The sequence below is a fragment of the Polypterus senegalus genome, chromosome 7 (genome assembly GCF_016835505.1).
Source record: "Polypterus senegalus isolate Bchr_013 chromosome 7, ASM1683550v1, whole genome shotgun sequence".
Taxonomy (NCBI): domain Eukaryota; kingdom Metazoa; phylum Chordata; class Cladistia; order Polypteriformes; family Polypteridae; genus Polypterus; species Polypterus senegalus.
In genome coordinates, this window is record NC_053160.1 from 78,046,652 (window position 1) to 78,074,086 (window position 27,435).

The window sequence follows — 27,435 nt, forward strand, 5'->3', positions numbered from 1 at the left end:
CCAAGGCAGGCTACCCTAGCTATGTTCACCATTATCAAAAAAAAAATCCTGTACTGTAAAGGTACTTACCATGTTTGAAAATCGTATGTACCAAATACGTAACTTGCCACAGACTCAAATACAACTTTGTTAAGATATTTTGCCTTAGGTTTCACTCAAAGTTTAGCTGCCTTAATTTACTTTTCTTTTACTGGCTGATAGCATGCAATGAAAGTTTACTTTAAAAATTGATTTGTTATATTATACTACTTAAAAATTGTAATGGGGCAGCAAGGTTGGTGCAGTGTAGCGCTGCTGCCTTGCAGTAATGAGCCCTGGGTTTGCTTCCCGGGTCCTCCCAGTATTGAGTTTGCATGTTCTCCCCATGTCTGCATGGGTTCCCTCGGGGTGCTCCAGTTTCCTCCCACAGTCCAAAGACATTGAGGTTAGGTGCATTGACGATCCTAAATTATCCCTAGTGTGTGTGCCCTGCGGTGGGCTGGCACCCTGCCTGGGATTTGTTCCTGCCTTGCACCCTGTGTTGGCTGGGATTGGCTCCAGCAGACCTCTGTGTTAGGATATAGTAGGTTGGATAATGACTGACTGACAAACTTAAAAATTCCAATGCTGCTCTGACATAACTATATGTACCTAAAGCCAAGTCGGCATCTGTTTTTATATATAAGTTTGTTCTGCAGAAACTGCTGCAAATATTTTCATGAAAATAGGAGGGAAAATCAAGTATAGTTCAACTCAGATTATAGGCTATATGGCATCACAATGCTGTACTGGAGGGCAGATCAGAGTGGAACAAGTGACATAAAATACCACAGTGTGCTCTATCATTTTATTACGTTTCTGAACCCAATTTGTAATGAATAACTCAGGAGAAAAATTTATCAGTATCTATATATATTTCTTGATGAAAGAAAAAGTTAAGTGAGATGGCCAGGAATCAGGCTCAGATAAAGTTTTTGAAGGCAATATAGCACTCTTTCTCTGACATATTTAAAGTAGCATTCTTCTAAACATTTGAACACCAGTAACTCTACAACTGGGTTCAAATCTCATAATGAATTGGGATCACTAATTGTATTTAGTCTGAACACAAAGTTTTGAAATAATACCTGGATAATACTGTGTAACACATCTAATCTGCTTTCTGTCCCACATTATTAAATAAGCATGTTGATGCATGTTTGATTAAAAGTATTAAATACATAATCAACCTTTTTTGTTGCCCTAATTTCAAACTTTTAGAATGAGATGAAATATGGGGTCATTCAAAGCTGAGGAGTCAATAGTTAAGATAAAGCATAATATATTTCTTATGTTAACAAGATCATCATTTGAGAAAATAGAATCAGAGTGTTGTTTGGCCGAATTATTTACTAACCTTTACATCTAGTTCACAGGACACAATATCATGTTCCTCAGGCCATAGTTCCTCTCTTAAGTATAAGCACATCTGACATTCTTAGTGGCTTCATGTAGGTGTTTGAAAAACTTCATTGTTTAGCTACATATCAGTAGTTTTGATCGATGCCAAAACATTTTTAATGGAAGAAAAATTGCAGAGCATTTGCACAGACAAATTAGTCCATTGTATAGGGTTCCAAAATTTGGGGGGCATCATTGTTAAAATTGCTGGTGAAGGGCTGTGCTTATGCAAATTCCGAGAGACTGTGTTTGTGGGGGGATTGACAGTTGAGGCGGGTGGGGGAGTGACATCATCCTCTCCCCTCCCATTCACCTCATTTCGCTCTGAGCTGAGCTCCGCAGCTAACGCCGTCTTGCGGAAGCAACTTTGTGATGCTGCCACCAAATACTCACAGAAAAATCCACAAGTTAATACACACGCTGTCTCTAGAGTTTCTCCACACTCAATGTATTCCTCGCATCCCCGTTACACCCTCTGATCTCCCATTTCAATTCAGATGCCTCCAATTTCCAGTAAGGCTCTGCTTCGCGATAAGAAGTAAGAAGTCTCAGGGACAGACCCAACAAAAGGTTGCCATTGATTTCAGGCAAGATTGCTTTTCTCCTGGACAACTATACGTTGCATTCTCAAGAGTGAGCTCGCGCAGCTTTGTCATATTACAACCAGAGTGCTGAACTGACAACGTGACATATAAAGAGAACTATAATAATCGTAATAAACGAACAATAAAACAGCGGAGAACCCGTGGATTAAATAAAAAGGCAGCTTTCTTGGCAATGCAAGGAAATAGGATGGCTTTATATGTCATTCGTTTATAAAACAGCGGAGAAGCTGTGTAAAGGCTGCTTCACAAGCCTTATATGAGCAGGCAGTCAGCTAAAGAAGTGAATCAATAAATATCTCTAATCGTGATAAACAAACAAAAAATAGCGTACAAGCCGCAGATTAAATAAAGGAAATGGGTACCTGAACAGTACAGTAAGTCTTAAATAGCTACACAATAGCTATAAGATTCGTAATAAACGAACAATAATACAGTACAGAACTGCGAAGCAAGGAGAAACGACGGCCTTATATGGTGTTCGTTTATAAAGCAGAGGGGAAGCTGTGTGAAGGCAGCTACACAAAAAAACAGAAGAGCGCCACACGGTGAATGTATTCCTCGCATCACCGTTATACCCTCTGATCTCCCATTTCAATTCAAATGCCTCAAATTTCCAGTAAGGCTCTGCTTCGTGATGACAATTAATACGTCTCAGGGACACACCCAACAAAAGGTTGCCACAAAACTAGACATTGCATTCTCAAAAGTAATCTCAGTGCACAGCTTGGTCATATTACAACCAGACTGCTGAACTGACAACGTGGTATACGCAGGGATTTTGCTATATACAGTATATATATGTAGATATATATGTATGTATGTATGTTTATATATATATATGTAGATATATATATATATATGTGGATATGTGTATATATATATGTGTGTATATATGTAGATATGTATATATGTAGATCTGTATATATATGTATATATGTGTCTGTGTATATATACACTCACCTAAAGGATTATTAGGAACACCTGTTCAATTTCTCATTAATGCAATTATCTAATCAACCAATCACATGGCAGTTGCTTCAATGCATTTAGGGGTGTAGTCCTGGTCAGGACAATCTCCTGTACTCCAAATTGAATGTCAGAATGAGAAAGAAAGGTGATTTAAGCAATTTTGAGCGTGGCATGGTTGTTGGTGCCAGACGGGCTGGTCTGAGTATTTCACAATCTGCTCAGTTACTGGGATTTTCATGCACAGCCATTTCTAGGGTTTACAAAGAATGGTGTGAAAAGGGAAAAACATACAGTATGCGGCAGTCCTGTGGGCGAAAATGCCTTGATGCTAGAGGTCAGAGGAGAATGGGCTGACTGATTCAAGCTGATAGAAGAGCAACTTTGACTGAAATAACCACGCGTTACAACCGAGGTATGTAGCAAAGCATTTGTGAAGCCACAACATGCATAACCTTGAGGCGGATGGGCTACAACAGCAGAAGACCCCACCGGGTACCACTCATCTCCACTACAAATAGGAAAAAGAGGCTACAATTTGCACAAGCTCACCAAAATTGGACAGTTGAAGACTGGAAAAATGTTGCCTGGTCTGATGAGTCTTGATTTCTGTTGAGACATTCAAATGGTAGAGTCAGAATTTGGCGTAAACAGAATGAGAACATGGATCCATCAGGCCTTGTTACCTCTGTGCAGGCTGGTGGTGGTGGTGTAATGGTGTGGGGGATGTTTTCTTGGCACACTTTAGGCCCCTTAGTGCTAATTGGGCATCGTTTAAATGCCACGGGCTACCTGAGCATTGTTTCTGACCATGTCCATCCCTTCATGACCACCATGTACCCATCCTGTGATGGCTACTTCCAGTAGGATAGTGCACCATGTCACAAAGCTCGAATCATTTCAAATTGGTTTCTTGAACATGACAATGAGTTCACTGTACTAAAATGGCCCCCACAGTCACCAGATCTCAACCCAATAGAGCATCTTTGGGATGTGGTGGAACGGGAGCTTCATGCCCTGGATGTGCATCCCACAAATCTCCATCAACTACAAGATGCTATCCTATCAATATGGGCCAACATTTCTAAAGAATACTTTCAGCACCTTGTTGAATCAATGCCACGTAGAATTAAGGCAGTTCAGAAGGCGAAAGGGGGTCAAACACTTTATTAGTATGGTGTTCCTAATAATCCTTTAGGTGAGTGTATATATATATATATGTGTGTGTGTGTGTGTGTGTGTGTGTATGTATGTGTGTATATATATATATATATATATATGTATGTGTATGTGTGTATATATTTGTATATTTATGTGTATGTATGTATATATGTATGTGTGTGTATGTATGTATATAGATAGATAGATAGATAGATAGATACTTTATTAATCCCAAGGGGAAATTCACATAATCCAGCAGCAGTATACTGATACAAAGAAACAATATTAAATTAAATAGTAATAAAAATGAAAAAAATTAAAATAAAATTAATTTTCGCATTTACTCCCCCGGGTGGAATTGAAGAGTCGCATAGTGTGGGGGAGGAACGATCTCCTCAGTCTGTCAGTGGAGCAGGACAGTGACAAAAGTCTGTCACTGAAGCTACTCCTCTGCCTGGAGATGACACTGTTAAGTGGATGAAGTGGATTATTCATGATTGACAGGAGTTTGCTTAGTGCCCGTCGCTCATATGTTGATATGTGTATATATGTATATATGTAGATGTGTATATGTATATATATATATATATATAGATATGTGTATGTGTAGATATGTGTATACGTAGATATGTTTATATGTATATATGTATATGTATATATGTTTATATGTGTGTGTGTCTGTGTGTGTGTGTGTGTGTGTATATATATATATATATATATGACAGCAACACTCATAACAGTGACAAAACAATTACATTGACAATCATGTTACGTTATTTTTTAAAATGTTTCCTTTTCTTTTTCATAACTTCTTTAACACACTACTTCTTCGCTGCGAAGCGCGGGTATTTTGCTAGTTGTTAATATTATACAGTACACACATATACTTGGTTTACGTCTGTAACAAACGGTGTACATTTATAGGACTTGTAAAAGTTACCTTTTTTTCACTTTTATTCTCTCTAAATCACAATCACGAATCATACTACCGCTCCCCCCACCCAGGGATCTGACGCTGTGAGCTTTTATTTGAAACTGGGAATAACTGGAGATGTGAGTGGTGTTTTGAGACAATGGAATTGGACATTCTCTCATCTGAAGGGATTAAAGCTGACACAAAAAAGCTGGTGAATCTGCTGTCTTCGTATCTCACCATCACTTGATTTTTTTTTTATTCAGTTTTATTGAATGTTCCTGCTGAATTAGTGTGCACCTTATGGTCTATGATGTCAGAAAAAAAAACCAGAGACATAGGTATATGTAATATTTGGAAATTTTTCGTTTTATGACCTGTATAGTACATTTTGGAAAACTTTGTGGCATGAATGCAACATTGTTCATATTATTCATATTCATTCGTATAACATCTTGCAGTTTGTAATCCGTGACCGCAAGTTTTTTTCCCCCAATCTTGCCACTCCCCACATGTTGCTGTATGCTGTTTCTTTTGTACTCCAGGATATGCAGAGGAAATAATAATACAAAACAGTAAGTTCAGCACTATATGCAATCATCAGATTCAAATGTAAACAGTTCACACACACAAGGATTGTCCTTCCTACATTTACAATGTGTGTACCGGTTACAATGTACACACTTCTCTCTATGCTGTGGTTTCTATTACACACCTGAAAGAAAGAGACAATATATGTGAAAACATCATCATACTAATGCAATATTATTTGAAAACGAACAGCGTCAGATTGGGTGTCCTGCCAATCACCAGTCCTTCAAAGAAACAGCTCGGCTTACAGAGCTCGCCAGCGCTATACTGTCCTGATCTAAACACTAGCATGGTGTATGTGCCCAAAAAAAGTCTAACTGCATTCTCGTACCATTGCTCACGTACTAAAGTGTCAGCAGGTATTTTTCGTGGCATTACAAGTGTAATTTGGTCGCGTTCATGCTCGCCCCGATCTGACACTGCTGTTTTCAAATAAAGACATGCTATAACAGAGGTGAACTCAGATCGAAGAAAACTGAAGCCCTCCCTGCAAGAAACTTCCACTCATATATAAGAACAACGCAGCTGGTCCAGGGAATAAAGGCGAAAGTCCGGTGTCTTCCTGCCAATCACCTGTCCTTCAAAGAAACAGCACGGCTTACAGAGCTCTCCAACGCTACACCGTCCAGATCTAAACACTAGCGTGGTGTATGTGCCCAAAAATAGTCTAACTGCACTCTCGTACCATTGCTTGCGTACTAAAGTGTCAGCAGGTATTTTTCGTGGCATTACACGTGTAATTTGTGAGCATGTCCTTGACAATCAAACAGAGGAAGCTCTGCAGTGTACTTGCGACTTTATGCTGTAGGAAGATAAGTAAATAAAGTAAAACTAGTAAAACTAAAAAAAGACAATAACTTTGACAAGTACTATACATTTACACTGGCTGTTACAGACACAAATCAAATGTATGCTTTTATTGTATAATATTACCAATAAGAACAGCTCACTACTCAAAACACTTATTTTAGGAGACATTAAGACTCAAACCCACAACCTTCTGAATTGGAGTCAGCAGCTCTAACCAGCATACTACTCAAGAAGTCAGGAAAACATGCAACACCTGATTTCTTTTTCTTCGGTTATAGTCTTGGGGTTAGCGCATTTGTTCTGTTATACTTGTATCTTTGATAGTTGGAATTCAGGCTTCACACATTATACACTTCATGTCTACATTTTGTCAATTATTACTAAAACACGAAAAGCTTTTCTGTTTTACTGATGTGTTTGCTGTGCATAGATCATTGTAGACACGGAACACACATGAAATGCAAGTGTTCCAAATAATGATATAGTATTTATAAAAGGTGTCATTTTGCTTGACTTCTCACTCTATACAACTCTAAGCAACTGACACGCAGGTAAACAGACTTGAGCTGAAAAAACTGTGTGCCGGTGGGGGATGTGATAGCAGACTGCTTGCTGCTTATCAACACATTTAAAGGACAAAAGACGCTGATGGAGAGGTGAGAAGCATTTTAAGGTGGGACGGATCTACAAGTTTTTTCATTGGCTCTGGTAATTCTAGTGTTAAGTTATAAATTCATTGTTTTGTATCCAAAACCTCCACATTTCACTCTACCCATTCCTGGCGATCTTGTCATGTCTCCTGGTTTCTACAGTATTTACAGGTCTGGCAGTAAAGCAAAAGGGGTAGTGGCAGCCATATAGAGAGGGCAGCAAAAATGCTAGAGTCACCCTTCACAGATACATGGGAAACAAACAAGACGTTCGACGTTCCAGCTGTGCCTAGAGTGTTACTTTAAACACTTGAATGAGCCAGTTCCATGCCACCATGTGTGCCCCACGACTGGAACTCTGTGAGCGCAATGATCTGTGGTTTTTTTTATACATATTTAATTTTGTGGTCATTTTTTGTGTTTTATTTGTGGTATTTGTTCCATCTGTGTCTTTCGTTATTGAGGCACTGAGGCACAGGGGTTAGCACTTCAGCTTCACAGCACAGATCACCATATTTGGCCACAATAATTACTCCAGCATAGTTGTCAGACCATTCCATAGCCCTCAGAATCATTTAAAGTCCATTGCCCCTTTATAATCCACTCAAAACTAGTTCCGTTCTCCATCCCTATCGACACTAATGCATTTTGCAGAGTTCAGCAAAGTTTCTGTGATTTTGACAAATGCATGGCGAAATTACCTCTTCAGGGTTCAGTCATCACCACTAATAATCTTTTGGCTAACTTTGTTATGATGTGCTATACATGTTTAAAGTAAGTATCATCCAGTGAAAGTGTATTCTGATTATAAATATGCTCTAAAAGATTGAGAGTGGTGTGGGGGCACAGTAGTGTTAGAGTTGCTGCTGTCTTTTCTTGGCCTCAGGCTTAATTTCATTCTGAGATATCCTTTGTAAAAGTATATATGCTCTCCTCCCTTCCATCCAATGCTGTAGGTATATTCTTAAACTACTTCAAAAAGTGGATTTAAAAAAAAATTCTTAATGGAAGTGTTTATATTACTATTTTACATACTCCTAGAAAACACTTGAAAGTGCTTTTGAATATAAATCACCATTAAAACATGTGCAGAGTAATTAAACATAAAATGCAAAAAGTAAAGAAATTGCAGGATCTTAATTATATTGTTTCATAAATTCAATATAAATTATGATTAACACAATTATAATTTATTTCTAATTCAGCTTTCATTTACAAAATAGCTTTCTTATGACCACACATCTTTTTAATTAAAACTGCTAAATAATACAAGGCTGAGACTTCAAATATTATTAGTACCTCAAACATATCAGCATGAGAGTACAATACACTTTAAATTTCCACATTATTATCAGTAATTTTATATCATAATGCCTCAATTGTATAAAATTACAAACATTTTGCTCCACATCTAGATGAAAGATTTGAATTTGCACAAACACCTGATAATTATAATTAGCCACTGAGAATTAAGCATTAAAATGCAATTAAAACCACTATAAAATATATGTGAGAATAATTTTGTTGATTGCATCATTGAACAATTAAATTTAGTTCTCTTAATATCAGTTACAAAAATTATTAAAAAGATTGTTTCCTGTATTAAAACGAGTGAAAATTGAAAAAAAGGATTTAAGCAAATATACTGTATATTAGAAAAGAAAATGAAACAAATTGATCTACCTGATCAAAAATCTCTTATATCAAATGTGTGTTTCGTGATTAAAGTTGTTGGTCTGTATATTGTACAATGACCTGGCAAGCAGAAATTCATTAATCAATTTATTTTTAATTAGAATCTTTTTTTTCATATTTATCAGGGAATAAAATCAAAGCAACATGAAAAAGGTTAATGAAAAAAAATAAAGTATGAGTTAATTCAAGGGCCCTAGCGGAAAGAACATGGCTTGCAAAGTGACTGTCCAGTAAGACTATATTATAAAAATGAATGGATGACCTTTTAATTTAATGTGCTCAATCAGCATGCACACTACTAAGAAGCAGCGTCCTCAGTACAAAATGAGCTGCAAATGAAATAATGATCTTGAGGCTCACTTAGGGTGCAAAGTAGCTAACGAATATGTGATAATAATAATTTTCTTTTTATTAATGCATATGGTCAATAAAATAATATTGTTGTCTTATCATTGAAATATCCCTAAATAATAAAAGCATAAATGTGAAATTATACAGTAACTTACAATTTTAATATATGTATTATTATTATTATTATTATTATTATTATTATTATTATTATTATTACAGAGGTAAGCCATGCATTTAATTAAAAAAATAGCTTTCTACAGTACAGAATCTTGGGTTGACAGGGCATCTTCTGGTAAAATTAAGCAGAAGGCAGGAGCCAGTGTTCTATAAAATGCAAGGCCACATGGAAAAATAATTCCACAATGACTGTAAATCCTGCATTACTGAAGATTTTAGTCATGCACTAATTTACAGGTAAACAGTGTAAACTGATTTGGATAGGTTTTGTGCTTCTTTAGGTACATGATGCATGGACAAACCACCAAACTTAATCATCAAGACACTGATAGTTGTATACTGGGATTCTTATACTGTATATGTTTGTAATCATTATTATTTCATTGCATAATATAATATTTTATTTTGTCTGTTGTGTTTTAGTGACATTATGTACATGGTCTGGGTGATGCCAGGGAATTTTAAGATAAAGTTTGTAAGACAGCTGAACAATTCATATATTGGACAAAGAAGCATGGGAGATAGTTTTAGTAATAAATGACAAAATGTAGACATGACCTGTATAATGTGTGAAGGCTGATGGACAAATATCAAATAAACACTTTTACAAAAGGTGCAAGTACAGTATGACAACTTCTGTGGTGCAGCGGTTAGAACTGCCAACTTATAATCCAGAGGTTGTGAGTTTGAAACCAGCTTTCTGGCAAATTTGCCATTTTGAATAGTGAGCTGCTCTTATTGTTAATATTATACTAGGGGTATTTGATCTTCCGGATACACACTTGTAAGATTTTTTTTTCTTTGAAATGTTGCTATTTCATTAGTTTCACTTTTATTTCAGAACTTCTGTAAAACCAATATTTGGAATCTGTCCTGTCCCAATGTGGTTTCTGCTTGGCTGGGACTATACAATACATTCGCCTGTTACTGCTTTCACATTCTGTACCTTTCTCTGCATATGTATCGCACCTTGGGTGTCGTTTCTCCGCGCTGCTCTTTCTTCTTTGCTAAAGGCACATGACTGAATGTTTTGCTGGCTGCCTTATTTGATAAGAAGGACGTGTCTTGCAAGAATCTTATGTTTCACTGCCCCGCAAGATGCTCCATTGTCAGTCTTTTTTGTCTCGTGGGTCATTAAAATGTCTTCCGAGAAGATCACGTCTCGTCGCCTGGATTTTATATTCCAGGACTTTGTTTTATATATAGAGAGATAATAAAAACATACATTTGATTTGTGTCTGGAAATGCCGGTGTAAATTTTGTAGTACTTGTAAAAGTTAGCTTTTTTTTTTTTTTTACTTTTATTCTCTCAGTCACGATTACGATACAACACTCACCCCTTGCCCCAGATCTGATGTGGTTACTTTTTATCTGAAACTGGGAATAACTGTGGATGTGAGTGGTGTTTTGAGACAATGGAACTGGAAATTCTCTGATCTGGAGGGATAAAAGCTGACACACAAACTGGTGAATCTGCCTTATTCGTATCTCACAGACACTTGAATTTTTTTTTTATTCAGTTTAATTGAGTGTTCCTGCTCACAATGAATTAGTATGTACTTTATGGTCCATGATGTCAAAGTCGCACAGACAAAAAGACAGACACATAGGTATATGTGATATTTGGAATAACTCATTTTATGACCTGTATAATACATTTCGGAAAACATTGTGGCACTGATGCAACATTATTCATATTATTCAAATTCATTTGCATGCCTTCTTGTGCTTGTAATCAGTGACAGCATTTTTTTTTTTCGATCTTGCCCATGCAGCCTCTACATTTTGGGGCATGGTGCTGTTTGTTTTGTACTCCAGGACATGGAGAGGAAAGAATAGTATAAGGAGGTCAGTTTCATGCTATATGCAATCATCAGATTCATATGTTAACAGTTCACACACACCCAAGGACCGTCCTTCCTACATTTATGAAATGTGTACCTGTCGTAATGTACACACTTCTCTCTGTACTGTAGTTCCTATTACACTGAAGGGGCTGGGGGAAACGGCTGTCTTGGAATGGAAGCTTGTCGATGTTGCATCCTCTTTTGCTTTATCCATCCATCCATCAATATTATTTGAAAACGAACAGCATCAGATCGGGTGTGAATTTATACTGCCGCTGTTAGTTAGAGTAAGATCAGAAGGGGGGGACAGGATGCAAGGGAAAGCGTGAACGTGACTGAGAGAATAAAAGTGAAAAAAAAACTTTTAGAAACACCATACTTTTGCAGCTGATCTGACGCTGTTCATTTTCAAATAGTATTACATTAGTGCGAAAATGTTTTCTGATTGGTACTATTCAGGTCATCAAATGATTTCTTCAAAATCTCCCATATATTTGTCTCTTTCTTTTTTGCCCGGTGTAGCATTAAAATCGTACACCAGAAGGTATGAGCTTTTTCAGTGCAAGCAGAAGCACGTGGGTAGCCGGTTGCTGTGTGTTATAACACGTTTGACTTGATGGCGACCAACGCACATGTACTGTACAAGGCATACACGGGAGCCACTGAGAAAAGAAGAGTGTTCTTTGCTCACCTTGCAGAGGAACTCCGTCATCGCTTCTTACAAGAAAAGGCAATGGATAAAGCAAAAGAGGATGCAACATTGACAAGCTTCTATTCCAAGGCAGCCGTTTTCCCCAGCCCCTTCAGTGTAATAGGAACCATAGCACAGAGAGAAGTGTGTACATTGCGACAGGTACACATGTCGTAAATGTAGGAAGGAAGGACCTTGGGTGTGTGTGAACTGTTAACATTTGAATCTGATGATTGCGTATAACGCGGAACTGACCTCCCTGTACTCGGTGCCACAGTGTTTTCCGAAATGTAATGTAATGTCTTAAAATGAATTATTACAGATATCATATATACATATGTCTCTGTTTTTTTTGTCCAGCGCGAGCAGGAACACTCAATAAAATTGAATAAAAAAAAAATCAAGTGACAATGAGATAGGAAGAAGGCAGATTCACCAGCATTTTTGTGTCAGCTTTTATCCCTCCAGATCAGAGAATTTCCAGTTCCATTGTCTCAAAACACCACTCACATCGACAGTTATTCCCAGTTTCAGATAAAAAGTGAGTGAGGGGGGTGAGTGTTGTATCGTGATCGTGACTGAGAGAATAAAAATGAAAAAAAAAGCTAACTTTTACAAGTACTATAAATTTACACCGGAAAATCCAGACACAAATCAAATGTATGTTTTTATTGTCTCTCTATATATAAAAGAAAATCCTGGAATATAAAATCCAGGCGACAAGACGTGATCTTCTCGAAAAAAATTTTAATGACCCGCGAGACAAAAAAGACTGACAATGGATTATAAATTTATACTGTTACAGACACAAATCAAATGTATGTTTTTATTGTATAGTATTAACAATAAGAGCAGCTCACTACTGAAAATGGTAAATTTGCCAGGGAGCTGGTTTCGAACTGACGACCTCTGGATTATAAGTTGGCAGTTCTAACCACAGCACCACAGAAGCTGTCATATTGTACTTGCACCTTTTTTGAAAGTCTTTATTTGATATTTGTTCATCAGCCTTCACACATTATACAGTTCATGTCTAAATTTTGTCATTTATTACTAAAACATGAAAAATGTTTCTGTTTTAACAATGTGTTTACATAGATTGTTGTAAACACAAAACACACATCAAACTATTTCCCCTTACAATTCTGGGTAGCTCACTCCCAGATAATCAATCAAGGCAGGAACTGGAAAACTTCTTGCCCGTTCTGAGGCAGTGGGGGGATTGTAGAGCAAGATCGCTTGCTGCTTATCGACACATTTAGAAGATAAAACAGGCAGACGGAGAGGTGCAAAACGATTTAAGGTGGGCCGGATTTTTGTTGACTTTGGTAATTCTAGTGTTACATAAATAATTAAGACTAATAAGGTGGCTAAAATAATATAGTGCTCAAGACAGTATATAAAAGATAGCTACTGTATATTTAAATAGTGTATGATACAGTTTGATTTTATGTGGACCACTAAAACAACAAAAGTAGGCAGTGAGCTCTACCTTTAAAGTGTGCAATACAAAAGCTTTAACAAATGAATTCAATGAAAAAATAAGCCTTCTCCATACAGTTTTCACAGTCTGAATTTCAGGAAACATTCAGCGTAGAGTGATAAGTCTTATATATTTCAATTATGTATATAATTTTGTTGCAGCTATAGCGGCTTACAGTTTTGCCCACCACTAAATTTTCTGTGTGTAGAAAGCACTAATATGGCTTTAAATGTTGCCACAGACCTGTAGAATCTTGGGTTTGAATCTTGGCACAGGTATTGTCACAACCATTTGAATCTTTCCATCAGCAGGAAAGACATAACACAGAGAATGGTTTAGGATTAGGCAAAAACAAATTTTTATTGCATAAAGAGAGCAGTCAGAAACAGCTTGGATCGTACACAGATGAACAAGAGATTTGTAGTTAATACAAAAGAGCTAAGCAAAACTATTGTTCTCTAAAAAGACAAAAATGTCAAAAACGAGACCTAAAATCAGAAAAAACATTTCTGGATAAAGTGGTGTTTTTTTTACTGATGAGTCATTACCTATTACAGAGGGCAATCAAATTGTAAATGTACATACAACACAGGGTTTAAATATAGCACCATGCCATTATACCACAGTGCACACATCCTTAGATACACACAGTATTGTAGAAAACAAACATGTGCCACATATGATAACACTGAGTCTGACTTCACACAACAAGACGATAAACAAACATAAATAAAATAGAAATTTTTTTATTTCCCTTTAAACCCTGATAGGTATACTCTGTGTAGAGTTTGCATGTTCTCCGCTTTTAAGTGTTTGTGTGTGCCTCCAGGTAATCTGTTCTCTCTGTCTTACTTGCCTTGCCAAAGATATCTACATTAGGTTATGCAATGACCTTATATTGGCTCTGTTGTGATTATGCAATGGACTGATTCCCTTATCCCAATATGGCTGCTGGAATAGGATATGGCCCCTGCAGCTTTGAACTAGATTAAGTAGGTTTGATAAAGCATGGATGGAAGGATCAGTCCTCATAAGAAGATTCTAAGTGTTTTGAATCACACGAACTTGAGATATCTAATTCAAGGGATGACAACCAATAGTTAATTACATATGACAAGGGTGGGCAAAGTCAGTCTTGGAGGGCCACAGTGGCTGCAGGTTTTTGTTCCAACCCAGTTGCTTCATCAGAAGCCCTTATTGCTCAAGTAACACTTCTGCTTCAATTTAGTTGTCTTGCTCGTTAAGATTTTGAACCCTTATTGCTTATTTTAGTCTTAAACAGCTGTAGTCTTGGTTTTTAATTGCTTCTTCTTAGCAATTAGATGCAAATGACAAAAGAAATTCAGCATTTCTCCATTTAGCTGGTTTCCATGTGCACCTGTGTGTGTTTATCATGCACTATAGGTTTTAATTAAATACTTGGAATGAAAATAAGAAAAAAGTGAATGACTGAGAATTACTCATCTGTTTTAGACTTCAAAATCTAGGATATGAGAATGACCTGACCTGACAGGGCATTAACAAGCCCTGAAATTAAATAATTGAGAAGGATTTTGTTTTTTTTTTAATTAAGCAACTGGGTTGTAAGAAAAACCTGCAGCCACTGCGACACTCCAGGACTGACTTTGCCCACCCCTGACATATGACAATCAGAAACAAGTTAGAAAATGTACGCAAGATACAGTATAACATACAGATACTTTTGGCAAATAAGTCAATGAATATGAAAGTTGGAGCATTCCACATTTTTTATTTACAACATATTTCATGCAAGATTCAGTTATTACATTCTTGTTTATGAAAGTTTTGTAACAATGAATCATATTCAAATGTCATCAATAATAGGATGCAGTTACATTTGCTAGCAGACTACATTAAATATGTGCTTTCTAGCTGCACTTTACAATGAAGTTAAAAACATATCACACATACTCTTGTGGTGTCTCAATGGCCTTTATATGCAGCAGACTGTAGTTCAAGTGATATGAAAATCGCATTGTTGATGTTTGGTAATGATGGACGGTCTGTGTCTAATTGTTCATTTTTATTAAACATAACATTTTTCAAAGTATCCCCAACACAGTAGTATCCAATTAGCAATTATAATATATATTTATTCAGGATGACTAATACTAGCATAAAATCAGTTTCAATGTTACCCTATGAAAGTAGGAAAGGAACTAAAATAAGTTCCCTGTATAGCTATTATAATTAGTTAAAACCCAGTAAATCATTAAAATTATATAATTAAGTAAGAACTTGGAAAGGAAATTATTTATTGCGTAATAGAAATACAAATAGTGCATGATGAGCAAGAAGATCAGGGGCTTGCCACTATTGTTCGTGTATATTGGGATTAGGTGCCAGAGATCAGGGGTTTAAGCCACTGAAGCCTCTCATTTCCCAACATCACTGTCCATTTCCAGACCCGTCCTTGGTTTATATCAGTTAGGACAGCTGCACCTCTCCCATGTAATTTATTAGTTCAAACTCCATTTAGCTGCCGGTCCATAAGGTTTGTTCTTTACAATAATAATCTGCAGGTAATATTATTCAATAAATTCAGTTTTGTTCAATAGGTTGTGCTTAAGTAATTGCTTTCCCCTTCCATTAATTTCCAGAGAAGTGACTTTTTTGTATTCTGTTAGTTAACTTACCTAAAGCAACAGGAGTTTGCATGCATGCTCTTCCCAGTGTCCGAATAATTTGCATTGGGCATCTGAGGAACCGAGTAGCAGCTGTCAGACGAGTAAAAGAGAAAATATGAGTCCAAGTCAACCGCTCTCAAGGTAAAATTGAAACAGTAAATTATTCCTAGTTGGTGTCACTCAGAACATTTCTGTGTTTTAACATGTAAGAGTTGGCAAATTCGTTTTTGCTTTCCAATGGGAAATTTTAAAATTAAAAATTTTAACAACTTTGACATTTTACAAGTGTATGCGAAAAGAATCCATCTTTGTGACAATTGTGAGGGAATAATGAAACATTTGTATATTGTGTGTAATAGCTGCTGAAACACAAACATTAACACACTCAAGACAGTATTAGCACTAATTTAAAATACCCAGATCAAAATAGTCTTAAATGTACTGTATTCATCGTGCCCTTATTTGTCCAAAGACAGACAAGGAGCCAAAATGAATCTCGGGAACGTTTACTTCTTCTTTCGGCTGCTCCCGTTAAGGGTTGCCACAGCGGATCATCTTCTTCTATATCTTCCTGTCCTCTGCATCTTGCTGTGTTACACCCATCACCTTCATGCCCTCTCTCACCACATTATTAAACCTTCTCTTAGGCCTTCCTGTTTTACTCTTGCCTGGCTGCTCTATCTTCATCATCCTTTTCCCAATATGCCCATGATCTCTATTCTGCGCAAGTCCAAACCAACACAATCTTTGCCTCTCTGACTTTGTCTCCAAATCGTCCAACCTGACCTGACCCTCTAATGTACTCGTTCATAATCCTGTCCTCATCACACCCAGTGCAAATATTAGCATCTGTAACTCTGTCACCACCAGCTCTTTCTCCTTTTTTTTGGTCAGTGCCACCATCTCCAACCCATATAACATAGCTGGTTTCACTACCGTCCTGTAGACCTTCCCTTTAACTCTTGCTGATACCCGTCTGTCGCAAATTACTCCTGACATTCTTCTCCATCCATTCCACCCTGCCTGCATTCTCTTTTTCTCTTCTTTTCTACAATCCCCATTAGTCTGTACTGTTGATCCCAAGTATTTAAACTCATCCACCTTTGTCAACTCTACTCCTTGCATCCTCACCATTCCACTGACTTCCCTCTCATTTACACACATGTATTCTGTCTTGTTCCTACTGACCTTCATTCCTCTGCTCTCTAGAACATATCTCCACCTCTCTAGGGTCTCCTTTACCCACTCCCTACTCTTGCTACATATCACAATGACGTCAGCAAACATCATAGTCAATTGGGACTCCTGTCTAAACTTGTCTGTCAACCTGTCCATCTTCATTACAAATAAGAAAGGGCCCAGAGCCAATCCCTAATGTAATCCCACCTCAACATTGAATGCATAAGTCACTCCTGCCACAGACCTCACCACTGTCACACATGTCCTGTACCACTTTTACATATCTCTGCTACTCCCAACTTCCTCATACAATACCATAACAACTCCTCTCAAGGCATCCTGTCATATGCTTTCTCCAGGTCAACAAAGACGCAGTGCAGCTCCTTCTGTACTTCGCTATACATCTCCATCAACAACCTCAGAGCAATCATCTCATCTGTGGTGCTCTTTCCTGGCATGATACCATACTGCTGCTCACTAATCATCACCTCCCTTCTTAACCTAGCTTCCATTACTCTTTCATAAAACTTCATGCTGTGGCTCATCATTTTTACCCCCCTGTAGTTATTACAGTTCTGTACACCCGCCTTATTCTTAAAAATTTGTACCAGTAGACTTCTTCTTCACTCCTCAGGCATCTTCTCACTTTCCAAGATTCCATTAAACAATTTAGTTAAAAACTCCACTGCCATCTCTCCTAAACACCTCCATTCTTCTACAGGTATGTCATCTGTACCAACAGTCTTCATCTTCTTCATAGCTGTCCTTACTTCCTCCTTGCTAATCTGTTGCACTTCCTGATTCACTATCGCCGTATCATCTAACCTTCTCTCTCTTATTCTCTTCATTCATCAGCCTCTCAAAGTACTCTTTCCATCTGCTCAACACACCCACCTTGCTTGTGAGTATGTTTCCATCTGCACATCTTTCCTAGCCCGGTACCTCTGTCCAGCCAATCGGTGCAGATCCTTTTTTTCAACTTTCACTATTTCACTCTTGGCTCTACTTTTACTCCTCCTCTCTTCTTGATCTTCAACGTCATCCTACAGACCTACACTTTCCCCTGCCACCACTTTGCAGTTTTCAATCTCCTTTACATTGACCCTCCTGAATAGGATATAATCTACCTGTGTGCATCTTCCTCCACTCTTGTACGTCACCCTGTGTTCCTCCCTCTTCTTAAAATAAGTAAGAATACGTAAAATTCATCACAGCCATGTCAATCCTTTTCGCAAAATCCAATATCATCTGACCTTCTTCATTCCTCTCCTTGACACCATACCTACTCATCACCTCCTCATCTCCTCTGTTTGCTTCACCAACATGTCCATTGAAATCTACTTTAATCACCACTTTCTGTCCCCTAGGTACACTGTCCATTACTTCGTCCACTTCATCTTCTTTCTTATCCATTGCACACCCAGCTTGCAGGGCATTTGCACTAACAACATTCATCATCACACCTTTAGTTTCCAGCTTCATAATCATCACTCTGTCTGACATTATTTTCACCACCAATACACTCATGACATACTGTTCCTTCAGAATATACCCTACCCCACTTCTCCCATGAACACCAGAACAGAACATTTTGAATTCACCTATGATCCATTTGGCCTTACTCTCCTTCCATTATGTCTCTTGCACTCACAATATATCAACCTTCCTTCTCTCCAACACATCAGCTAACTCTCTCCCCTTACCAGTCATACTGCCAACCTTCAATTCCACTCTATTTATCGTCCTCCTCTTCCCCTGCTTCCAGACATGTCAGCCCTCTCTTCTTCTCCTTCTTCGGCCAACTGTAATCCAATTTCCGCCAGCATCCTGAGGCTAACAATACTGGTGGAGGCCATTGGTAACCTGGGCCTTGACCGATCCAGTATGGAAATCTAAAAGAGATCCTACTCTGCTGGGCCCTTGAGCAAGGCCCTTAACCTTCAATTGCTCTAGGGCGCTGTACAATGGTTGACCCTGTGCTCTGACCCCAAGGGGTATGCGAAAACTAACAAATTCCTAATGCAAGAAATTTTATAAGGCAAAATAAAGAACAAAAAAAAATCTGTAATATTGTCTTTATATTTCATCCATCCATCCATTATCCAACCCTCTATATCCTAACACTGAGTCACAGGGGGTCTGCTGGAGTCAATCCCAGCCAACACAGGGCACAAGGCAGAAAGAAATCCCGGGCAGGGCGCCAGCCCACCGCAGTGTCTGTATATTGATCTGGCAAAATTTTACATCAGATGCCCTTCCTGACCAAACCCTCCCCTTTTATCCGGGCTTGGGACAAGCATGAAGCAACACACTGGTTTGTGTATCTCCTATGGCTGGGTATCAGGAACGTTTACTATGAAAAAAAGATTAAAATCATACACAAAAAGATGGCCATATGAATGGACAATATTTTCAGAAGGAATCATGTGCATGGACAAAATGGAGTGGGTAAAACATATAACCTTGACAATCTCCTTGTGAAATTTGTGCCATGCTGGGTCTGCTGTGGCCAAGAATTATAAACTTTTTAATGTCGTTTAGCTAAAACTTGAACCAGTGTAGAATAATGTCAGGTATAACAAACATCCTCTTTTTCCTAACTGTAAAATGTTGTGGCAAACAAGGTGGAATGGCTTACCACCTGAACCTTGTGTCAGATGAATCATGCAGGTGGTTCTTCACAGAGTTTTAGACTTGGGCAAAGTTTTGCAGATAATGAAAACCGCAATTTTTCAAATGTATTTGTATATTGTGCTTGAAATTGCAGAAACATAAACTATATTTAGCTGGTTAAGGTTTAATTTTCAGAAAGGAGCAGGCATGTTTGAGCAATGCAATTTATAAATTTAGAATTACATTTATGATTAAGCAGATTTTGTCTTATAAATTTCAAGAGCAGACATCTATAAAGATCTTGTAAAAATTCATCTTTAGCCAATCTGCATAGCTGAGTTATTTCATAACAAAAAAAAATACATTTATTTTAATAGGCCAAGAAAGTATACCTACCAAAATACTAAAATGTTCCTTTGTTTCATTTTCATATACACTACTCATGCCAATTTTCATGTAAATCATGATTTAATAAAAATATTTTAAAGTGTAATTAGTTTATTGAATTCTATGTGTTGTGAGATTAGAAACTAATTTTAATCTCTACAGTGATTCACAAATCATCTAATATTTGTGATTGACATCCCCTAAGGTTTTTTAATTCCACCAAAAAATAATCATCAGCCTCTACAGTTGATGACCTGATGATTTATTTCTGCATTTCTGTTTTTTGAGCAATATGAGTATTTACAGGATGCTGGAAGCCCAAGTATATTGAGTTTTAGCATATTACAAGTTAAAGAAAACAAAAAATTCAGAAATTCAAGGTTAGCATGAGACTTGGCATTACTGGTGGAGAATGAAAAACATTGGCCACCACATCTAATTGAAAAACACTTCTGTATCTTTATTTTTTCTTTCATGCATTGGATATGCATTGGTTAATAAACGTTTAATAACAATGCTTAAAGCCTTTAGCTATTAAATACAAAGACAGATAAAAAGCATCTAATCTTCTGGTTCATTTCACTTCATTTACCATGTCTTTGCAGTTTTTGTATTACTCAGTAAATAAAACACATAAATAATGGTCCAGGTTTTATGAAGCTAGTGTGATGGTTAGGTTTGTCAGGGTGTGAGGATATTTTTAATTTTGTACTAGTAAAAATGCATGTGATCTTGCATAGTTCCGTGCTGCTAAATGTAAACTAACATCTGAATGGATTTTGCTTTGAGTATTCTGGGCTTTCCTATCATATTCAAAAAGACATGCATATTATCTTAATTGACAACTCTAAAATAGTGGTTGTACGTAAGTGAGCACTGTGATTTTGGGGCATCTTGTCCATGTCTGCATCCTGTGATGGTGCCGCTCAGCTCCATACTACCATTTACATCCCAGGAGTCTCTTATAATGTACCTGAGGATGAAGACACTCATACAGAGCAAGGGGTAGGTACATCCATCCATTGTCCAACCTGCTGAATCTGAACACAGGGTCACGATGGTCTGCTGGAGCCAATCCCAATCCTGGACAGGGTGCCAACCCACTGCAGGACACACACAAACACCAAGCACACACTAGGGCTAATTTAGAATCGGCAATCCACCATGTCTTTGGACTGTGGGAGGAAACCGACGCAGACACAGGGAGAACATGCAAACTCCACGCAGGGAGGACCTGGGAAGCGAACCCAGGTCTCCTAACTGCGAGGCAGCAACACTACCACTGCGCCACCGTGCCGGGGTAGGTACATAAAAGTGTAAAAGTGCTTTTATTAAAAACAGTCAAAAACAAAGTGTCCAAAAGTGCAGACTAACAAAACATTCAATAAATAAATACATACTCCAATAAAAAGTGAAAGTCTGTGAAGTTAAAATGCAGAATAAAACAAAAATTAAACTGTCACAGTCATAGGGTCCTTTTTCCATTTGACGAGCCAACGCAATTTCAACCTTGCCCTTCATGCTGTCCCATTGCTTGGCCAGCTAATACACAAGCAGCCACAATCCTTTCCAACCTGACCTCCATCTTGGCTGCTTCAAGCAGCATCGGCAAGACCGATCCGAATTGGTTGCCCTCCTGTCTTCCTTCTCGCTCCGTTGCTGTGCCTGTGATCTCTGGGAAGGACTCTACCATGCTCGCACTCACTCCTCTACAAATATTCAGTGGGGCAAGCCGCTCCTAGAGCTCTGATCCTTCGCTTCTTTGTGGGACCAAATACAGCAATGCCATTCCACACTAGCTGGTTGGCTCATCCTGTCACTCCACCCGGCTTTATTTCTGTTCTTTCTTCTTTACCATTCTTTTATCTATGCTATGTTTCTGTCTTGTGCTCCTCTTTTATACACTGGGGAGGGTTGCAGGTGCGATCGCCTGATTGCCGCCCCAGAATGATAATGAGACAATCAGACCGACTGCACATTCTAATAAGGCAACAGATGGTCATCTGACTACCTTGCACCAACCCGGAAACAAGCAATCTTTTTTGTAGATCACCTGCACCTGCTACACTGCCCAGCATGAGCACGTCAGTTATTTATTTACTTAGATACCAACAAGCCGCAGACCTCTTGTACCACACACCCAAAGCTACTAGCATAGACTCCTGGATTTAGATTTTTTTGTTACTGAATAGTTCTGTTTTGAAAGCATATTAGTCTTAATTTCAGTTATAAAGTAAAATACATGGAAATATTATTGCAGAACAAGGCTGATAACTCGTAATAATTACAATTTTTCTGTGTGTGGTATCTGTGGGTAGAAGTAGGTGGAATTTTGTGTTAAGTCCTTGCATGAAATATGAGTCTTGGCTGAGACTTCCTGTATTATCCAGGATTTGTTTGCAGGAAATCGTACTACCTAAACATCAATTTTGGTTCAGTTAACTTACTGTATTTTGCTATTCAAGTAAAGATTATTCCTCTCTTCACTCATTTTTTAGTGTTCTGTTTATTCTCGTCTTTGTTTTTAGTTTTTTTGGTTCAACCTTTTATCAACACCCCCTGTACCAATCTGTACTTGTGTTCAGAACCTCTTTTTTAAAGTTGTCTATATTCTATAAAATCCAGTCCATACTTAAACCCAAAAGCAGCTGTTGTATTTGGAAATAAAGAGTAACTGTTAAATAATGTTTAACATAGTGTATGATGTGATAGGGAATATTTCCAAATTCTGGCACTGGCATTTCTAAATCTGTAACAATACACAAACTCCCAGTCCAATACAAGTTAACCTTTCGCCAATAGCTGTATTTGTTTGTACTATCACCAGAAAATGTAGAATATAATAGTTTTAGGTAATCCCTATGCTTGAATTATGTTTTGAATAGGCTAATGTAAAAGATGCAACAGATTTGCAATTAGTAACAACATCAAAAATTGAAACACAAGCGAAAATTCCACTCCCTAGTTTTACCCAGTGAGTTGGTTGGGAGGTTATCCAAATGCCTTATACATAAAAGTCTTTCACCTTGTACACTTATTCCATATTACACCTAATTCATCCTGCGGTGGGCTGGCGCCCTGCCCGGGGTTTGTTCCTGCCTTGTGCCCTATGTTGGCAGGGATTGGCTCCAGCAGACCCTCGTGACCTTGTAGTTAGAATATAGCGGGTTGGAAAATGACTGACAGACTGACCTAATTCATCTTTAAATGTAGGACACAATTCTCATTTTTGTATTCAATTTTAGTTTCTGTTTCAAGTGCTAATAACAGTTTTAGGGGGTTTTCACTTTCATTCTTACAATAATAATGTTTTTTAAACTGTATGTGTATGTTCCCATTGGTGACATGATTTTCACATGTTAACAGGAAAAACGCTACACTGTAGGGTAAAGCAAAATGGACACAACCACAGTGACATAAGCTAAATACCAAAATGGCATACTAGACTAAACATTGCTATAGTGATTTGATAGGATTGTAATATCTTAGGCCTGTTGTCAGCATTATATCATCTTGAATTATCACATTCTCAAAAACTTTCTTCCAAGTTAAAGTAGGAACTTTAGCCTAATGTTTGCTAATAGGCATGCTTTGTTGTCAGCTGTTACAAGTGTGCTAGCTTTGACAAGTTCCTAGCCCTTGGCAATGACTATATTGACTATTTTACAAATAAAACCCTCTTGCCTGCTATAAAGTATTAAATTCATCAGCAGTCCTCCTATATTCTGTATTCATTGTTGAATAGCAAAGTATACATCTACTAAAACAACTAGTTGTTCAAGCAGCATGGTGTTTAAAAAATTCTGCAAACATTTTGTTTGTCTAAACAACATAAAAAGTGGGAGAAAATCTGATTTTGGACGGAAAATTCAATTTCCAGATGTGGTGTGTGTTATTTACAGCTAAAGGAAGGAGCAGTTTCTGTTGCTGTCCAACTGCATTTCCGTTTACCAATGCGTACCACTAATATGTGTAGATAGCTGTAGTGTCTATTTGTGAGTAATCATTCCTCTTGTTGGACTGGGATTCAATGCTGCCAGGATTGGTTTCTAATACAGAATAAAATGGGATCAGGATGAATATAATATTTTATAAATTCTGAACAGATTTGTTAAAAAAATTATACTTTCTTACAACCTTATATGAAGCTTACATCTTGTCAAATAAAGAGAATAGTATGGTAAGCATGTTACTACTGATTAATTGTCAGTGTTTTAAACACAGTAATGTATTATGCTATTAGCTATATGCATTAATAGCCAGGGTTAGCTGCAGAAACACTGTTCACAATGGACCCTATGCAAGTTGCTTCTCAAGTACTGAGCTATTATACTTTTTTATTACTAATACATATTTCACAGTTGGAGCACAGTCAAGATAAGTGACTTGCTCAGGGACACATAACAGCAAGTCATTGTTAAGGATGGAACTTACATTCTTGTAGGTTATAGTCCAGTGCGTTAGTCACTATAATATATTAAGAAATAATTTTAATTTGGAATTACTATCAGTGTAAAATTAATTAAACATTATTTAACAACTGAAAGTCAAGAAGGACTGTCTTTAGTTCTTCTTTTCTCTATGGATTGATTAGATTACATTAAAGTCACAGCTTAGCATTCCATGGGAGTATTATAATTAGGTAATTAAGTTAATATTGATTTTCCTGGCTCAATATCATTATGTAAAGGTTATTGACACATTAGGCTAATGGGTTATTGCTTTATTACCAATATAACAGCTTTCAGAAATGATGAAACCTTTGAATAAAAGTAGTTAGCACAAAGTAAGCCTTACTGCATTGAGTAAGATAGAATCCATCATAGAGCTCAGAATTATTTTGCCCAATGACCTAAATTAATATTATGTTTATAAATGAATTGTACAGACAGATATTATGTCAAGTACCTTCTTGTGTATTTCCTCTTGATATTGATAATGCCCTTATGTGAATTGCTTGTTAGATAAAGAGGGTCTTTCACAGGATGTATTAAAAAAAATGTCATTGTGGATAACGTGATATTTTTCATTTTGCCACAAAATACTGTAAATATATATGGGAAAATAAATTATCAAAGCCTTGCTAATATAATGTTTAGAGTATGCGGTTATTTCCATATGCCTTTCTGGTTGAATAAGTACAAAGTATTATCATTATTTGTGTGTGTTCTGCAGTGTAGTGGTTTGGGCTGATTTCTTACGGCCCCAGGTTCTTCAGTTTGAGTGTTGGCCTGGTCACAGTAGGTAGAAATGAAACATTTCTTCTAAGATACTCAGATTTCTTCCCACATTTCAATGATATGCCAGTTTGATTAATTTGCAAATCTTAATTGGGCGACTGTAAATGAATGTGTCTTGTAGTAGAGTAGCATCTAGTATTGCATTGTCTGTGAAGCTACATGGATAGGCTTAGGCAACCTAGAACCTTTTAATGGAAAAAGTGGATGCAAAAATACAGTGGTTAGTTTGATTAGTGTGTTTGTTTGTTTCTGGACTTTCTCCCCATGCCTCTGTGGGTCTTTCTGTGGAAAGTAAGGTTTAACCTTCCCAAGCTCTGCATTACATGAATTGTTTATCTAAACTGACCTGATGTAACTGGTTGTTGGTGCATATACAGTATAAGTGTAGCCTGTGATGGACTGGTGCCCCATCCAGAGCTGGTTCCTGCTCTGTGCTCAATGCTGCTGGTATCGGCTCTACCCTCTATGACCATATTGGGCTAAATATATTTGTTACTTTACAAGTGTATGCATGAGAATAAAGTCCTGACTGACGCTGAAACCAATTTGACATATTTTACTACGTTTTGTTTGTTTTGATGTTATGTGTTATTGAGTTGCATTATGCATTATATGTGATATGTGTGCATTATAAAGAACACATGCATTATCAATAGAGACAAAATAATCTAATCAGGCACCCAGAACCGCAGCATAGCCAGCGTGGGCTTGGGTATGTAGAGAACTTTAACATAGTCATGAAGCATATTCTTATAGAAAGGTGAAGTTGAAGATAAAATCAGTCTCACATGTTATTGTCAGTAGTGTTTTTGATACAAATTTAGATAGATAGATAGATAGATAGATAGATAGATAGATAGATAGATAGATAGATAGATAGATAGATAGATAGATAGATAGATACTTTATTAATCCCAAGGGGAAATTCACATACTCCAGCAGCAGCATACTGATTAAAAACAATTTGTGTTTATAGGTAGAACTGGCAGTGTATATACAGTAAATAAAATGTATTATTTGTATTATTATTTTAACAGTAATATTAACATTTTTTTATTATTTTTTAAACTAAAATCATTTTTGACATTTATATTTTTCATACTATCTGTAGAATTTTATTTTGTGTAATACTATTTATAGGATATTAAAATTAATGCTCCCGTTTTTTTCTTCTCCAGATATTGGCTGACCAATAAAATTAACATCAAGCGCCCAAGCACAGGACTTTTAATGTACACCTTGGCTACCCGCTTCTGTGATGAGATTCACCTTTATGGGTTTTGGCCGTTCCCCAAGGACTCCATTGGAAAGCCTGTTAAATATCACTATTATGATGAACTAAAATATCGATATTTTTCCAATGCCAGTCCCCATAGGATGCCGCTGGAATTTAAAACATTAAAGATGTTGCATAGTAAAGGTGCTTTGAAATTGACAACTTCTAAGTGTTTAGAGGCATAAAGTGCAATGCTTGGAGTCTCTTGTGCCCCAGTGGCGGACCACTTAACTTGCCATGGATTTGACAGTGAAGAGTGTTCTTAATTGATGGACTGACAACATAAAAGGGGGATCAATGGAGACTATGCTGACAGCTGAAAGAAATGAAAACTGAATGTAAGAGATGTGTACCAAAATATCACCAAGCAACACAGAAGACATAAATGCTGTTATTTTTTTCTTATATTCTGTAAGAGCACTTGTGAACAGATCATTTTAAAAAATAAATCGGCCACTTCCGATTGAGTTGCTGAAACAAAAAATAAAAGCCTTTTGCTTGATTGGTGCATTTGTAAAGAAAAATGCAAAGTTTGGGCTTAAATGAGATATCTTAAATTGCTGCCAGTTTTTTATGTTGGAAAGACATTGTTTTACTTTGTTACCCTTTCCAGTTATTCTTAAATTATGATTTTTGTCTTTAAAATGTCTACTAGCGAGGGCTGAGAGGTTAAAGACATTGAGAATGCTGTCACATGCCAGTAGCAGAAGTGATGCAGCCTGCCCTGCCTCAT

General features: G+C 37.2%; 1 protein-coding gene across 1 annotated transcript in view; it reads left to right on the forward strand.

Annotated features, from left to right (window-relative positions):
* st8sia4 (ST8 alpha-N-acetyl-neuraminide alpha-2,8-sialyltransferase 4) overlaps positions 1-27,046 on the forward strand; it is a 189,121-nt gene extending 162,075 nt beyond the window's left edge. The window contains exon 5 of the mRNA XM_039758921.1: positions 26,605-27,046. Within this exon, the coding sequence (XP_039614855.1) occupies positions 26,605-26,887 (283 nt within the window). The 3' untranslated portion in view covers positions 26,888-27,046. The remainder of the gene's footprint in view (positions 1-26,604) is intronic.
* Positions 27,047-27,435: the final 389 nt, after the last annotated feature.